At 44.6% G+C, this 17,161-nt stretch overlaps 1 protein-coding gene across 1 annotated transcript; it reads right to left on the reverse strand.

Moving 5' to 3' along the window:
- Positions 1–14,160: 14,160 nt before the first annotated feature.
- Positions 14,161–17,161, reverse strand: pHCl-2 (pH-sensitive chloride channel 2). The gene is made up of 2 exons (XM_018113299.3): positions 16,582–17,161; positions 14,161–15,831 (listed from the first exon to the last, which is right to left on the reverse strand). The coding sequence occupies exons 1-2, from the start codon at positions 16,676–16,678 to the stop codon at positions 14,351–14,353; spliced, it is 1,578 nt and encodes a 525-aa protein (XP_017968788.1). The 5' UTR covers positions 16,679–17,161; the 3' UTR covers positions 14,161–14,350.

Here is a 17,161-nt window from a genome sequence, read left to right on the forward strand (position 1 = left end):
TCCCTCTCCCTCTCTCTCTCTCTCTCTCTCGCCCTGTCTCTTTCGATCTGGGTGTAAATATTTTTATCGTCTGCCATTGAAATTGCAGTATTTCAATTGAGGCTCATAAATTTTTATTGTCTGACATTTTGTTTATTTATTTAAGCATTTGAGCGTGTCTATTTTTAAATGAACTGACTAACTTTCGCACCCCGTCAGCCGAGTTAAGCAGAAAGCATTTCTAACCCTCCAATGCAACAGCAAACAGCACTCTCCCCCTCTCACTCTCCCTTTCTGTCTCTTTCTCTCTCGCTCTGTCGCCTGGGCAGGCAATTAAACGACATTTGCCAGACGCCAAGACAAACAATGACAATTACGATTGCTAAAATGTAATAAATATCTGGCCAACTGTTGTTGTTGTTGTCGTTATTGTTGTTGTTGCTATTGCTGTTCGTCTTGCTGCTGTGGGTGGTCTGCCGCAGGAGCACTGCCCTCCAGTGAGCTATTAATTTCTTGACTGCAAATTTTATTGTTGCACCAGCTCGTGGCATAAACTTTATTATACACTTAACATAACTCAAATTGGGGCAGCTGGTAGTTGGGCGTGTCTATAGGTCGAAGCTCGCTTCAGTTGCCCTGGCCAATTGCCAATTGTTCGTTGCCGTGGCAGCGCAGTCGCTGCCAAAATCTGTTTAGACTTTTGCTCCACTTTAAGCTGCTTCGCACTTAAATTTAAATTGATCCATATTGAAATTATGTGGAATTTGCTTATCATTATTTTAATTATGTGTCGGGCTCTTCTAGGCAATTTTGCTGACAGTCGTAAATGCCAGCAGCTTAACATTTATCTTCTATATTAAATAATGAATATATTTTAATGAATTATGTTTGCATATATTGCATATTGTTTATTTAATATTTATTTCAATTGTACGAATTGAGTTTCATTAAGATTTATTAATACAATATATCTGCAGCTGTGATTATTTAATAAATTATTTTTAAATATATTTACAAACTGTTAACTTTACTGAAATAAAATTCGCTTTCAACTTTTCCGCTTTCTGCTTGAAAACAGCGAATTGTCAATCTTGCAAAATATGTTTTAATTAGATGCTCCGCATAGAAATTCTATTAGACTGCTGGAATTCATATTGCAAAATGTCACAATAAGTTTCTGCTCCAAAAAATATGAAAAGTCAAATAGCGAGCGAAATGACGTACTGGGAACCTGGCATATTGTCGCATGCCGTAGTCGAGTCGGGAGGACTGGCATCTGGAGCAAAAGTAAAATCAAAGTCTACTCGTAAATGTTTTGCTCGCATCGTCATACTATAACAAATATGCGTTGCAGCCTGCACGGGGGGGGGGGGGGGGGGGGGGGGGGGGGGGGGGGGGGAGGTGGTGAGGGGCGTGGCTGAGGGAATTCGTTGAAGTACTTGTCCATTGGGAGCAACTGGGTTGAAAATGACACACCATGAAATTACATTTATGCCTGCAGTGCAAATATTTTACAGTTATGAACATGGTTAGCACATGTCGCTTTCCGCCGGCTAACACAGTCCCCAGTGTATGTGTGTGTGTGACTGTGTGTGTCTAATACAGTTCTGAGCATAGCTGGAGCAGACGACGACGACGCCCTGTCTCAATGGGTCGCAACTTGTGCGTTTATGAATTGAGGTCTCAATGTAGTCAAATGTCACTATGCCACTTGGAGCAATTGCAAAATGTGTTGCAAATATTTATATAGCAATATCCACAAACACACACACACAGACACACACGCACATCTATACACATGCTCCTAGGTGGCAGTAGACTTGTTGGCAGTTACATTACTCATACGCCGAGTGTTTGATTAAATTAGCAAGAAATGTTGCGAAATACATCATCCAGCCAGCCAGTTTAGTAGTAGTATTTCTTGACAGCGCTGGCACAAATGTCATCGTCAGTGGGATAATTAAATTTGTGAATTACTTCCTGCAGGATATACAACTACATGCGCAAAAACACATACAAATGTTTTGGTAAATATCTGTGTCACATATAGACGCAGTTCGTGCATAATTAAAGAAAATATGTATCTGCAGCGTTGGCTTAATTAAAAAGGAAAAAAGAAGAAGCAGCAAAGAGAGAGCTGAAGAGAGAGAGAGATGGTGAGAGAGAGAGAGGTAGACGTTCTGTCTGCTGAAATTGCAACGAAATTCTATCGTATTGCAAATTGTTTCCGCCTGTAACCCGACCCGCCTGTTGTGGCCCGAGCCCAGCCAAGCGGCCAAGCGGACAGACGTAGCAACGTGTTTGCCGGGGTCGAGGGGGGTAGCGGGACGCGTTGAGGGGACATCGGACTGGCATGAACTTGCAACACCTCATTTAAGCGCCTTTGTATTGCAAATTTTTGCAGGTATTAAATTACAATTTGCCACTGTTTGCTGTTGCTGTTGCTATTGCTGCCGATGTGACGCTACGCTACGCAGCGACATCCAGTCAAACAAACAATCGCACGACAGCGACAGAGCGCAAACGAGTAATGAAGCCCAGCCCTGAAACACAATGCGCTCCAAATAAACAAACAGCTACACGATGGGCATGGAGCTGGGGGCGCTGGGATTGGCTCCAGATTGAAATGTATCTACAAGTGAACGTCAATGGCATGCTGGCTGTTGGCTGCTGGCTGTTGGCTGTTGGAAAAGCATTAATCGTACTTTGGACGAGCGCAAAGAAAGCGCAATAATTAAGTGCTCAGCGAACAAAAAACTGAGAAAAGAAAACATATATATATTAAGGGAAAATAAAGAGCATTGAAAGCTAATGAGTTTCAAGTCTTTATCGCTTTAAGTACCATTCAATAGTCGAACTTGGCAATAAATCAAGCTAAGGGCCAAGTTAATTTGATTTAGCAAATTTCTTAGTGGCTTTTAAGCAAATATACATAAAACAATAAAGGCATTGCTTAATTGTTTTTGTCTTTTATTATAATGTGAATTCCTTATTTTACTCGCAAATTCATTGATAACTAACTGAAATGAAAAATCATATATTTTTTATATGAAAATGAAAGTCTGACCTAACTTCTAGTTCTCTAAGATGTTCATCATTAAAATATAAATGCAAGTCTTTGTAATTGTGTATTAGTGGAGGCATTTCCCCAGAACTTTTGCAATAATTATATATAATTTCTGTCTAAAAACACATTCAATGAATCTGAGAGGGGGAATAAGAGACGCGCAGTTGCACGTTCGTCTGTTGGCTGCGAAGCCACCAAATGCCAAACGGAAATGACGAAAACAGTTAAGACGACGGCAAAGTTTGGGCCAAACTGCACATGCAGAAACATTTAAGCAGATATGTGAATGAGAATGAGAATGCAATGAAATTTAGTCGAAAAATATGCAAAGAGCTGAAAATTGTTTTCTAGCCAGATGGGCAGCACGCTGTTTGGCTTAAAGCTGGCCAAGTCCACAGCATCAGCAGCATGGCCAGGCCAGCAGTGAAACGAATCGAGTTTATACAAAATGCAAATTTTCGCCAATGCATTTTCTTTTGTTTTCGCTCGCTGCCTGCTGCAACTTCCGCATTGTTGATCATGAATAAAAATTTAAGTTCTTATTGTTGTTGAGTGGACCGGGGCACGTGGGTCGTACTCACTGCCGAGAGTCGCATAAACTGAAGTTGTTCGAGTTGTTGCTGATGTCGCTGATGTTGCTGACATCGCCCACGCCCCACGCTCCACGCCCCACGCCCCATGCCGTAAACCAAAAATAAATACAACTTAAAGAGTGCGCTTCATTGGTTTAGTTTTGGGCCTGGGACACTGGCGCATATCGTTTTGGCCAGCAATCTCAGCTACAATACTTTCTAACTGCCGTCCATTAATCTAGCGCCTGCTTGCCGCTACAAGTGTCCGGCCGTATGACTAAATTAATTTTTGTTCTGGTAGCCACGAACAAGGCAGCAACTTGTAGGTTCTGTCGTGATTTATAGTGCACTCATTTAGAAAGTTGCTCAACAAGCAGCTGCCTAGCTGCCTCGCTGCCTGGCTGTTGCATGCAACATGCTGCCCATTGCCTGCCGTCCGCTGCCTGCTGCAGAACAGTTCCTTGTTACAGTTTAGTCGTGCCTGTCGCTGTCTGCTAGCCGGTTGGCTGCAACAGTTGCCCGCTAGCCTTTTGGGCCGGCTTTGTCCTCTCCGGCCTGTGGCTTTTGGCCATTTGGAGCCGCTTGTTCGATTTAATGAATGACATTTGCTCCGCTGGCGTTTGATTGAGTTGTTTTGAGTGGCCATGATGGCCAATTGACGATTACCAACTGCCAACTGCCAGTTGTTAGCTGTCTCCTAGTCGCGCTGCCTGCAATCGCTGCGATCGCTGTGGCTCGCATCAGGTTTCAGCTGTCGTCCCACCTGCTTGGCGAATCATAAATCTAGACATTGGCTTTTATCGACCACTGCCCTGTGGTCTTCTTCTTATCACCGCACATAAATTATGTGATGCGCCTGAACGTTTTATCGCAGTTTAAAGAGCCACCTCCAATGTTTATGACAATATTTTGGCACTCACAATATCTGACATTTATTGGCAACTGTCCCACAGAGCAACAACAACAACATCTACACTATACATGTGTGTGTTGTGTGTGTATTTATATAAGTTTTATGAGCTCGCAAAGAGAAGCGACTTTTTATGACTCTGTTGACGCCTGCAAAGGCCGCAAGTGCTCTGAGCAAAGCCAGCGCCAGTTAATGTAAGTGACAAGCCCCAAATGCTCGGCATTCACTTCTCACATTACACTAAATCTGAGCCAGCATCAAATGCAGGTCAAAGCAATGTTTGAAATGTAGAAAGTTGGTCTTGTATATATAAAACTTATATATATAAAACTCTCTAGTATATGGCTATAACTAAAATTATTGCTGAGCGGCCATGCTCTGGCTCAGTTCACTTTGAGCCAATTTTGTTCTCTTGTCGAGTGCCTTAAGCTGCATTCAGTGAGAAGTTTTAATCACTTCCTTGATAAAAAATGACACCCACCGAAAAATCCTTTGTCTTTTTATTTGATGCTGGAGCCAGAGCCTTTTGTGTTCGCTGAAAGAGACAAAGCATAAAACCCCCAAAAAAAAAAAAGAAAAAGAAAGTACAATGAATGCTGGCAAGCCCATGTCGCTCGAGTCCCTTAAGCCCACAAAGTGCTGCTCTTAGCAGTCGTTTAAAGCAAATAAATTGAGTTGTAAGCCAGCCTTTGTAGCCACGCGTTCACGTGGCTTTGAGTGTCAGCAATCATATTGAAATATGACCAGCTCTGACGACTGATAAAGGTAGGTGTTACTGACAATGAAATTTGCTTTTGTTTTTGCACAGAGAACTCGGCACGGCACGATGGTCACTATCGCTACGGCCGTATTCGCTCCAAGCAAATGGCATGCGTTTCATCAAGTAAGCCACAAAAAAGAAGAGGAAGAAAAAGACAAAAAGAGGCAAAGTTGAAAATGTGTTTGGAGTGTGCGTGTGCGTGGGAATTGAAACTCGGCAAAGGAAGCAATAGACAGCGCTTTATCCTGCCATTGTCCTGTCCATTTGTTGGCTCTGTTATTTTTAGCCATATTGGTTGCAATTGCAGTGGCAGCAAGTGACCCAGTTAAGCAACCAATAGAGGCAGGAGTGGCAAGTCGCTGGAGCTCTCGAGTTGTGAACTGTCGAGTGTTGCACGTTTGCTGCCTGATTTGTAGTAACTTTCAAATTGGATAATTACTAAATACTTGCTTATTTTATTGTAATGGCCAAGACGATAAATGTAATAGCCGTCATTAGAGGCAGCAGCTTCCGTGCTACGTATGAGACAGCTGAAAACGAGTTGGGGGCAAGCTGCAGCAGCACTGCCAGCACCAGTAACAGACCCAGGCACAGCCTTAGCCATGTCTTGTATTGCTTTGCATGCTGCCACTCATTAATGCTGTGCCCCCGGGGCGCAGCGACCAAATTGCAGTTACGTGTGGAGCGCATCGTCAGGGCCCGGTCCTGGTCCTTGGCTCCAGCCTGGCACCCAACGTGGCCAGCTCGTACACTTTAATAGCTTCGATTGCAATCTGTAAAATTGAATTGAAATCAATTGGCAGTGCTTGTAGCGACATCGACATGGAGCACCGTGTATCGGTGCCGGTACACCGACCCCGGCCTCTACCGGAGCACTGCCTGATTGATAAACTGACAGCGGGGCCATTGACATATTTGCTATAAACAATTTGACATGGGCCCCGCTCAGTAATTGTCACTCAACTGCGACGTCGCTGGGCCTAGCAAACCGTAGTGCCTCTAAAACATATAAATTTTTCAACATTGATTGATGGCACACCTTAGATATTTGCCTGTCCAACCTAAGCACTGCTATATGACAGTATATTTATATGTTTATGAGCTGCCAGTTAGATGGACGTGCACCGGAAATTAGCTTTATTAAGTTGAAAGGCTGACGCTGCAAAGTTCGTCCGAGTGCTTGCCAAAAATTGTGGCTTATTGAAAAAGTTGCATTCTCTTGGCCGGGCAGACAAGTGTAAGACAAACTTTGTCTCAAAGGCAGACAGCTTTGGGGCCGAGTCATGTGCACGATTTTCGTTGAAGTTCAGCACTTGACTTCAACTTTGGAGACAAGTGCCACGCCTCAAAGCGGCAGAGTCACTCGGGGCAAATGGCTGGTGCTTTAAACTAAATTCGAGCTCGCTTTCATTAGACAGTCGGCCAACGGGTCGCATGATTAATATTAAAGCTTTCCGCTGACTGCGTGGCGCTGTTCCATTTCCACTCTGCGGGCGTTTCTTCTTAACTCTCATTAATGGCACGGCTTAATGAGTCAGAGCTGTTCCAGTTTCGCTCGCAAATCAAATTATTTTACACACAATTCTCAACTGCTTCATTACACAGCGCAATTCAAACTTTGCATACTCAACACATATGATTGCGTGAATGTAGGTGTATGTGTGCGTGTGTGTGGGTGTGTGTGTGCTAGCCGCCCACTTGATTTGCCCACTCGACTTACTCTTGAATTGAAATGCAGATTGTGCATGCGAGCTGAGATATGCCTGCGCGCCACTTATTTTGCTAGATTTGCTGCAAATGTATGTGCCACACACACGTGCCGGCCGAGGTGTGCAGGCAGAGATAGTCTTGACCAATAGCCTCACACCCAGCACCCAGCGCCCAGCACACTCTACAGTCGAGCGCTCTTATCGCTTGTTGTGCTTTGATTTAAAAGAAAATCAAATCAAATGTATGTATGGACCTAGTGATACCTATTTTGGCTTCAGCTCGCCTCGCCTCGCCTCGCCACGCCTCGATTTCGCAGAACTCCTACGTGATGCCTGACAACTGTTGCCATTAACAGCTGGCCGGGAGCAGCCACAACAACGATCCACAATTTGCCACTTGCTCGTGGTGCTTAATGCGTCTCCATGGTGTCATTGTGCGTGAGCTTCGTGCCTCGCTCCTCCTCTTGCTCTCGCTGCTGCCGTGTTGTTATTGTTTGTGGCTGACAAAGTTTTAGCCATAAATTCAGGAGCGCAAGCAACGCGGAAACTCGGATGTGATTTGGTTTTGTTCTCTTGAAATTATTTAAGTGCCACTTTGGATTTTTTGGCTCCTGTGATTTACACATCCTCGTGCTTTTTTTTTCAGTATTATCTTTAAAATAAATGTAAATATATAATATAATAATAGTCAAAACATTTTTAACTTATTAAAATAAAATATTACAGATTTAAGTCTAAATTAGATACATATTCCATTTGATATACTAATTTATATATATTATATATTTATGGCAAATTTTCTTCAAGTCTTGCTTCCATAAGATCTTTGTTTTATTGATAAAAATATCTTATCAAAAATATAATTCCCTGATTAGCTAATCAAATCAACTTATTCCATCTCAGCTTAAAGATTACAATATATTCCTCTATGTGCCACTAATCGCAAATATTTGCAACTAAAAACTGACAATGGCTGCCTTTAGATAAATAGAGCTCAAAAGTGCACGTTCATAGACAAAAATTTTCCACAATTTGAATTATTTTTTGTATTTTCACGCAAATGCAAACAAACAATACTCTCGGCAGACTAATTATTTTAGCTGCTCCAATCCCAGTCCCAGTTCCATTCCCAGTCCCAGACGCAAACTGAAACTCAAACCAAAGCAAAGTCGAGTCAGAGTCGGAGTCGGAGAAACTAATCAAAATATTTTCGCAACTTTCCATTATGAAGTGAAAAGTTGAAGACGCGACGCAGACGCAAACGCACACGCAGACGTCTACGTTTGCATTTGCATGAACAATGAAAAGCAAATATTTTGCCGCTATTGACATTCATCTACATAAGGAGCAGAGGGCGAAGACCGAAGACCGAGCACCGAATACCGAGTGCTGCTGTCTGCCTTGATGTCCGCAAAGACTCGAGAAACATTCAATTAAGACAAATTATGAGCACCAGCTCGCATTTCAATAGCCTTCACTGAGGCATCAAGTGGCCTGACAATTTTTACGCTTACGTCCAGCAGATGCAATCGAGTGGCGGGTCCGGTGCGGGTCTCTGCGGTCCTTGAGCACAGCTTGCTCAGCGGAAATCATTGCAAGGTTGGCACAATTTCAAGATAAGCACAAGACGAAAAAATATATATATATATGTATATACAAAAGTTTGAATTGAAGTCGTCGCGTTTACCGTTTCTTAAGAATTTTAGAGCTGCGCGATGTTTTCGCTACATGACTGCTGTTCGCCTGTTCGCCTGTCTGGATGTCTGTCTGTCTGCCTCTGCCGCTCTTCCTGCTGATTTATGAATTTAATTAAAAGCAGCAGCACGACAAAAATGTTTGGAAGCGCTCAGGCTTCGCTACAAAGGTCGCTCTTTGTGAATTATTTTCGTTAGAAGTGCGTTTAAAATGTGTTTATGATGAACATTTCAAGACGCACAACGGTAGGGAACGGTAGGGAAGAGTCTCCAACGCAAGTAAGATAAGTCGGCTCCATTCGCCATAATGCACTTCAGTTTGAGTTATGCGGCCACGTGTTTGTATTTAATTAGCATTTGGCATTGCCATATTATCCAGCCAGCTACAGGCAATACGCTTTGTTATTTGGCCATATTAAAAATGCGCTTGAAGCAATTATTTTCGCTGTGCTATGCCATTGTGCAACATGAGGCCAACGGAGAGAACCTTGGCCGGAACAACAACAAACTTGCCAGGGATACGGCTGCAGCTTCAATGCTAACCGCAAGTATCTTATTTTGGAGCGTCTTTTCAGCTTCTGCTGCTGCTGCTACAGCCCACATAATCAAGACAAAGCTAAGAGCTACACGATGAGACCTACCGCCCCCTGCATAGATGCTCCTTACGCTAGTCTCTTTGGCTTTGGCTTTGGCTTTGTCTGGGCGCTTCTGGCGTGCCATGTTTATCTTTTAACTAATTTTTTCCATGTTGCCTGCTCTCGCATAGCAGTTAACTTGTTGTTGTGTCTGTGTGCCTGTGTGTGTGTGTGTGTGTGTGTGTGTGTGTGTTGTGCTGTTGATGTTTAATTTCTTTAGTGGAAGTAATGGCCAAGTCGCCAAGTTGCATGCTGCAAAAGTTTTGCTTGCAACTTGCTGCGGCGGACCCCAAAAATATTCTCAAGTGCTGCTGCATTTACTTTATAAAATACGACTGGCCACCAGCTACCGAATCATTCACAAAGGCCAGCCACAACAATCAAAGCAACTAACTCAATTTTAAGTGTGTAACGTGCCTGGACTACCAATGGGAAAATGACTCGTTTAATTTATGCAATCTCAAGAATTCTCTCTTTGTGATTGCTTAAAATAATATGAATAATAAATAATATTAAATTCAATAGTAATTTATAAAAGTGAAAAGCGCCATCTATGGAGCATAGTTGATGCGCCGCCCTCTGCGCTTCTCATCAAGAGCCGCACACCAGCTGTGAATGATTTGCACTTAAGCGTATCCGTGCGGTTGCCGTGGTGCACTTGGTGCGATAACCACGGCAGGTTGATGTTGTACCTGATTATCATCTGGCATTGGCAGCGGCGTCTGTGGCTGGGCTAGCCGCAACTGTGGACTCAATGACAGCATTGGCGGCATTGGCGGCGCCGACTCTTGGCGCTGGCCTTGCGCTGCTGCATTTAGTGTATCGATATCGTGTCTAATTAAAGCGCAGCTTAGTTAAGCGGCTGGAAAATATGCTCAAAGGTTGCCCCACGTTAAGCTCCACTGCTCAAACAACTGTATATAAGTGGGTTAATGTGGTTCGCGCTGAATACTGTGGCCAAGCACAGAGACTGAAACTCATCATTTTATACATATCGTACACAGTGGTCTAGCCGCGAGTCATAAATAACGGATGAGCACAGCTTACGAGATATTGCGCAGCACTACATAAGCCACTCTAGCCAAATGGAAGTTTAGATAATGTCACAGCGGCTTTTGGAGCTGCCCGATAAGATCAGTTGGTGGAAAGCTTTGACATCGCGTCGTGCCCAAATGGGGCACGCCCCCGCCATATATCTATGACAAATGTAGCAGTGGTCGTCGAATCGGGCCCAGCGATAAGCAGATACTAATTAATAACTGCTGGCCCAGCGATTGGCGCTGCTGTCACATGGCTACCTCGGCGGGCATTTGCCAAATTAAATGGCCAGTCAAATAGATGGGACTCCGGCCGGCGGCCGCAGGCCGCACACCACAAGCACTGGCAGCAGGCGCAACCAGTTGCACTCACAAGTTGTTTTCATTAATTATGAGTAAGAGGTGCGGTGCAGTTGCAGCTTCATTGGAAAAACGTGCAAAACGTTTTGGCTCTAGGCGGCTAAGCCAAGTGAATGATTCGTATCTCTGGCAACATGAGGCGCCACTAAACAGGCCAAGTTGTTGATTTTGCTAGCCTACTGCTGCTGTGGCTATGTCTATGGCTGTGGCTGCTGCTGTGGCTGTTGCATGCACCTAATCGACAGGCGCCATCATCAACATCAGCATCATGATGATGATCATGATCATGATCATGGGTCAAGGCAAGCCGAACGTACACAGAGAGTCGACGGCAAGGTGCTTGCCATTAACGCATTGCGTTCCACGTTCGACATTCTATTAAATTAGCTGCAAAGACCTCGCCTTATTAGTACCGTAATATCGTATGCACGCCCACTTGGCTAAGGCGGCTGTGGCTGCTGCTGCTGCTGCTGCCGGTGCTGCTACTGTGCGGCCAAGTTTTGTTTGCAATTTGTTAAAAGGTTGTGGCATGCAGCATGTAAATACCTAAGCTAATCAGAGGGGGAGCCGAGGCAGGAGCCGGGGCAGGCTGGCACGACACAACGTGGCTTCCTCGCTGGCTCATTAGGCAGGCAGCTTGGCCGGATTCGGCATTGCTTGGCAACTCAATCTGTTTGGAGATGCATTAAATTTGCAAATGGATTTGGCCAAATTATCCCTTTTGGCCAGTTATTTAAGGCATCCATTAGTCATAAGCGGGCTGCTATTGATTGCATGCGGGGCTGGGCTGCGGCTGGCTTGGGCTGGCTTGAGCTCATTCGCACGCCTCGTCCAAATGGACGTCGGTTGTACTTGACTTCTGAACCAGCGCCCACAGAGCGTGACTGGACTGGTACCAAACCCAGCGCCACGCTCAAAATTGGCTAACCAAAAACTAACAACAATAAGCATTGTGGTTGTTGTTGTTGTTGTTGGTGCTGGTGCTAGTGGTGGCGGTGGCGTTGCTTGTTCTGGTTACTTGTGCTTGTTTAGATAGGCAATCTCTCGAACGCCACTTGAAATAGAATTTTCCCACCATCTAAAAATAAAACTCAACATGCCATTGTCAACACACTCCACTCGACTAGGGCAACACTCTGCAGACTGTTCTATCTCCGATTCCGATTGCAGTAAGCTCGTATAAACACAAGACATACATAATTCCCTGAGCAGGGCATAAGCTGAAAACTAATAACATTTTCACATCCCAATATACCCTGTACTTTTCATTGTGGTGGTATTTAAGAATGCATTGCACTCAGCTCTCAGTTTGCCGTTTTCTTTGTCTTCACTTATCTGCCTACATATATTTCTACTTATATTTCTTATTTATACAATAATTTTTGCTGCTAGTCGGCAAATTTTTTATTTCATGCTTGGAAAGCTGGGGACATGTGGGAGAACGGGCCGAGCACTTAACTGCAAATTATACAGCAGTCCGGGGAGGGGCTGACCCAACTATAATAATAAATGAAAATGTCTGTAATTCTCATGTGCGGCCGGCAGAAAAAAAAATAAGAAAACAAAACAAAACAAAGTATTGCCAGCAGAAGAAGACGAAAAACAAAACCAAACTTGAGCTCTTGCTTATTATGCAGCCCATTTGTTAAGGAGACAGGAGCGGGCGAGCGGGCGAGCGGGCAGCAGGGCAGCAGGAGGCGGGCAGCAAGTGGTTCTCACAGCTGCGGGAATCGGAAGCTAAGCCAAGCAAATAGACGGCGTGTAAACGAACTCTGTTCTACTTGAGAAGCGGGCGGGTGAGCTGAGCTCAGCTGAGCTGAGTTGGCTGAAGTGCGGGGATTACACATTGAAGAGCTCCAAGTGCAGCATGTTGACCCATTATTGGTCGAGCCAGCCATCAATAAAAAATCTGCTGTTGAGCGTCGAGTTCATATTTGGGCTCTAATAATTAACGGGTGCTGCTCGATAAATACACAACAAACAGCTGTTGGCAGTTGTTGGAGGTATCTATCATGTGATATTGCGGGGCTTAGCTAGGTGACATGGGAACATCCGCTGCACAAATGAGGGGTGATTTACCTGGCCTCCAAACGTGCTGCACCACACGCATTGCCATCGAACGGCCCTCGCCATGGCACTGCGGCTGTGGGGTTCAATAAACTTGCTCGGCCGCAAAACTTTTGTGCAGCAGACGCAAAAACTGTGCTGAAATACATAAAGTGGACTTGGAGCCATCAAAAGGCAACGAGCAGAGCGAGCCAGGCAACCAGGCTGTTAGCCAGTTAGCCAGGCCAGGCCAGATGAGGTGGAGTAGAGGAGCCAGTCGCTGTGGGCCTGCGATACACTTCATTTTGACAGATTACATCTCATTATGTACACCTCGCGGTCAGATGCAGTGCAGCGCAGTGGCCAGCAGCCAAACGAGTTGTCTGCCGCTTACAGTTTGGCAGTCACTGCAACCGTTGCAAGATTGATGGCCAGATATTGGCTTTGCATAGCAAATTTTTTGCACTCAGCTCTCGAGCCACGACGATGACGTCCAAGACTGAGACTGCATTGACTTATGAGCACTTCAAATTAATTCACAGCAGCACTAAAATAACCAAGAAACGGAATATTCGAACCCAAAGATGCGCTGCACCCAACGGAATAATTGAATACGCACCTCAGACTACGGCAGCATTGTCAACTTATGTGAACAGAGAGAGAGAGAGAGAGAGAGAGAGCGAGAATTTGTGGCTTATTAAATAATAAATATAAAAGATTTCACATGCATGATCTAATCTTATCCCACACGCTCTGTACAGGGTATTGAACGAAATTGCGACTGGCTGCGGCTGATGCGCAATAAAATGCGCAACTTTTTCATTGTTTATGGCAAGTTGAATTGAAGTTCATTTATAAGGCAATTTAAAAACAATTTACGTGTTGCATGTGCCGTTAATTTATCAAGTAGTCGAGTCGCTAGTTTAAAACAATTTCCAGCCAATAGCCAGCGCAGTGGGAGCAGTGGGAGGAGCTGCCAACTGTTTTTCAACACACTCATCATAGGCAATTAATTAAAAATTGAAAAGCAGCCGTCGAGCAGCAGTCAGACAGTGGAGCTGTGGCATCCACCAAAGCGACTCCAAGTGCCGTGCGCCAGCGTTTTGGGGGGCTGGCTGGCATTATGATTTTTTCATTGATACAAATAGAGTGGCAATACGCGAGGGGAGCGAGAGGAAGGTGCAGACCCCACTCTGTGTGCGTCTGTGCAACTTGTTGCCGCAGCCTGTTTCGAGTGGCATTATTTTTATTGCCTTCGCCTGGCTAATAAGCACAAATTTATCAGCTCTGTACGTGCGTGGGGCTCAAGACCGAGGTGTTGAGCGTCTGGCAGCCTGTTAACGATGGTGCCCCCAGCTCCCCAAACCCCCCATTCGACAGCAAGTCAATGGCACAAATTAGTGTTTAATACAAAATCCATAAATACAAATACTAAATAACTATATAACACATACATAAACTAGACTACTTAGAGGCTCGAGACATAACTGTTGCAATAGCAATACAGTTTGCGGCATCATCACAGCACAGTGCGGATTTGAACTTTGAGCATTGCATTCCTACCGGACTACGGCCAGCTGGTCACAGGCAATAGACCAGCGTCCAGAAGAAGGCATTAAATACGAGGAATGCCAGGGGAAAGACAAAGCGCATTTTGTGGTCGATCCACAGCGACACCTCCTTGGGCGTCATTGTGGCAAATGTTTGCGCCGGCTTCTCCTTCGGCGTCTCGGAGAGCGTAGCTGTCGAGCTGGTACTTAAGCTTGCGTCATTGTCCTCCATGCTTATGGTTGAGTTCTCCCGGCTGAGGCCGTTGCCTATGATGATGGGCGTCTCGATGGTGATGACTGTGTTCTTCTGGTTGCCGCTGGAGACTTTGCTGCAGCTGCTCAGCGAGCTGCTGCTGCGATTGAAGCTGCGCGGATTGCGCTTCGTCTTGGGCACGAATGTGGAGCGCACAATGTATTTGGTGGTGCGCTTCTTGACCTCCAGATTGTTGTTGCGTCGGAAGATGGTGTTCACGAAGGCGAACTCCATGAGGCTGCCGAAGATGAAGACGGTGCAGACCAGGAACCACACCTCCGACATGGTCACATAGCTGACCTTCGACAAGCTGTTCTCCTGCGACAGTGAGAGCGTGATGAACGACAGGAGCGTCGAGCATCCGAGCATGGATCGGGCCGGAGTTTGGTCGGCCTGCAGCCAAAAGGACACCCAGGAGATGGCCACGATCAGCATGGAGGGCACAAAGTAGTCTATCACATAGTAGCCCACCTCGCGGTGAAGCATCACTGTGAAGCTGAGCGCACTGTAGTTGCCCTCCAGAGCGCCGTGTGTCATGGAACTGGAGTCGGAGATGCTGATGGACTCGTTGCATAGCCAGCCATAGAGATCATATTCGGTCAGCTGCAGCTGGGAGTGAAAGCTGACTGGATTCGTGGGCTCCCAGTGCAGCTGCATGATCGAAGTGTTGTACATCCAGCTCTCCAGTATCGTGGTGCACTTCTGTTCGTCAAACGGAAACTTCTGGAAGTTCATCCAGCAGTAGAGGTTGGCCTGAATGCGCGTCGAGATGAGCACGGTGCCGTTCGGATAAATGGTGGTCAGCTGATCCTTTTCACTGGTGCCCAGCACATTGGAGCTTTGCTCGTTCGCCAAGAAGATGTGGGGCACCCACAGCATGCTGCGCAGCGAGCCGTCGCCCACAATGGGTGCGCGGGTCGGTGCGTAGCTGCCGAAGGCCAAGCGAGTGTCGTTGTAGCGCAGCTGCAGCAGTCCTTGCAGCATAAACTGCAGGTCGTTCGAGTCCAGATCCTTGAGCGCGTAGATATAGAAGCGAGCATTCACGCCAATCGGCTGGATGTCGCCCGTCGCATTCACTGTTATGGGCGGCTGCAGGCGATCATAGCGGCAGAGGTCGGTGAGTCGTCTAATGAGCTCCGTTTGGCTCAAGGAATCGCCGTCCAGCAGGGATGGGCAGGATTTCGTCGTTGACTCGGACAAGTTGAGCGAGACCTGAAAGTAGGGGCTAGAATTCGTAGCGCTATATGAGCCATTGCCAGCTGGAAAGTAGTAGGAAAAATATTTTTAAGTTATTAAAATTATTTTAAATTATTATAGTTGAAGCAAATTGAACTTAATTTAATAAGGGAATTTTAACTATTTAAATATTTGTATTATTTTGCGGCATAGTTTAAATTGCGTGCTAGTAAAGGTTTTTCATAACAAATCTACTTTAACCTTTGATTTACAGTATTATTGCATTGGCTTAACACTGATTTTACTTTTTGCCAGTTGGGCTTATTGATAAGGCGAGGGGAACACATGCAATATTTCTTTAAAATTTATTGCGAAAATAAATGTAACTGTAAATTTAAAACGCAAATCAAAGTTGTTCATTTGTAGCTTTTAATAGTAGAATAATATAAGTTGTTTGTAACAGACGTGTGCGATAAGGAATGTAGTTCTTTCAGATTTATATTTTAAAGGATATATTTTGTAGTTAAGTTTTAATATAATTAAAGTACGATTTTTTACAGTTTTCGAAAATTAAAATGTATTTTTAAATTCCATTAGATTTACTTTCAAATATTATATAACAAGTTAAGAAATAGTCCTTTAAGATTCGATTTTAGATTTTGATTTTTCGTTGTTTGTATATTTTATTCAAAGTCATAAACACATTTTTTATAATTCTTTATACTGAGTTCCAAGTCTTTAAAAAAGTCCTTTAATGCTTTAATCTTTTGGTTTGCTTTAATATATATTTTCCGGTCTTTGCATTGCGCAACAAATGAACAATGGAAACTAACCCAACTGCAACTGTTTTTCACTTGTTTCCACATTGAGGCTTGCGGCAGTCACAAATCCTATGAAAGCTAATCCCCATAGAGACGAAAGGATATCCATTTTTAGTATGAATTTGATTTGCGATTTTCCGGACGGGTTTCGTTACGTTTCGTTTACGGCGTGGCGCCTGGCCTTCGCACCGGACAACTACTGTTTGGCGACAAGTTCGCGGACGCACGCCGAACGCTTCTGGCTAATAGATATTACTAAGTTATTATATTAATAGTGAGTCGCTTTTAATACTTGTACAGGCTATTTCGCCAGCTGTTATCTGGGCTGGCACATAAATCGCCACTGTCGGCAGGCTCTTAGTTGGGGCTTTTCTGGCACTCACTTCGGCAATGGGGCTAATTGCTGTTATCTGCGCCAGAGCTGAATGCGAATTGTTTGCCCATGTCTGAATTTTGATTAAGTGGCCAACGCCGCTGTCAGCTTGTGTCAGCATTTAAACTTTCTGCCTTTATTTATAAGCAACAGATATTTATGTCGCATAGTCGCATATTTATTTATTTCATTCTTGTCGACTCTCTAAAACGTTCAAGT

Source organism: Drosophila navojoa, chromosome 2, assembly GCF_054131105.1.
Source record: "Drosophila navojoa isolate 15081-1374.11 chromosome 2, UAZ_NAV_1.0, whole genome shotgun sequence".
In the NCBI taxonomy this organism is placed as follows: Eukaryota; Metazoa; Arthropoda; class Insecta; order Diptera; family Drosophilidae; genus Drosophila; species Drosophila navojoa.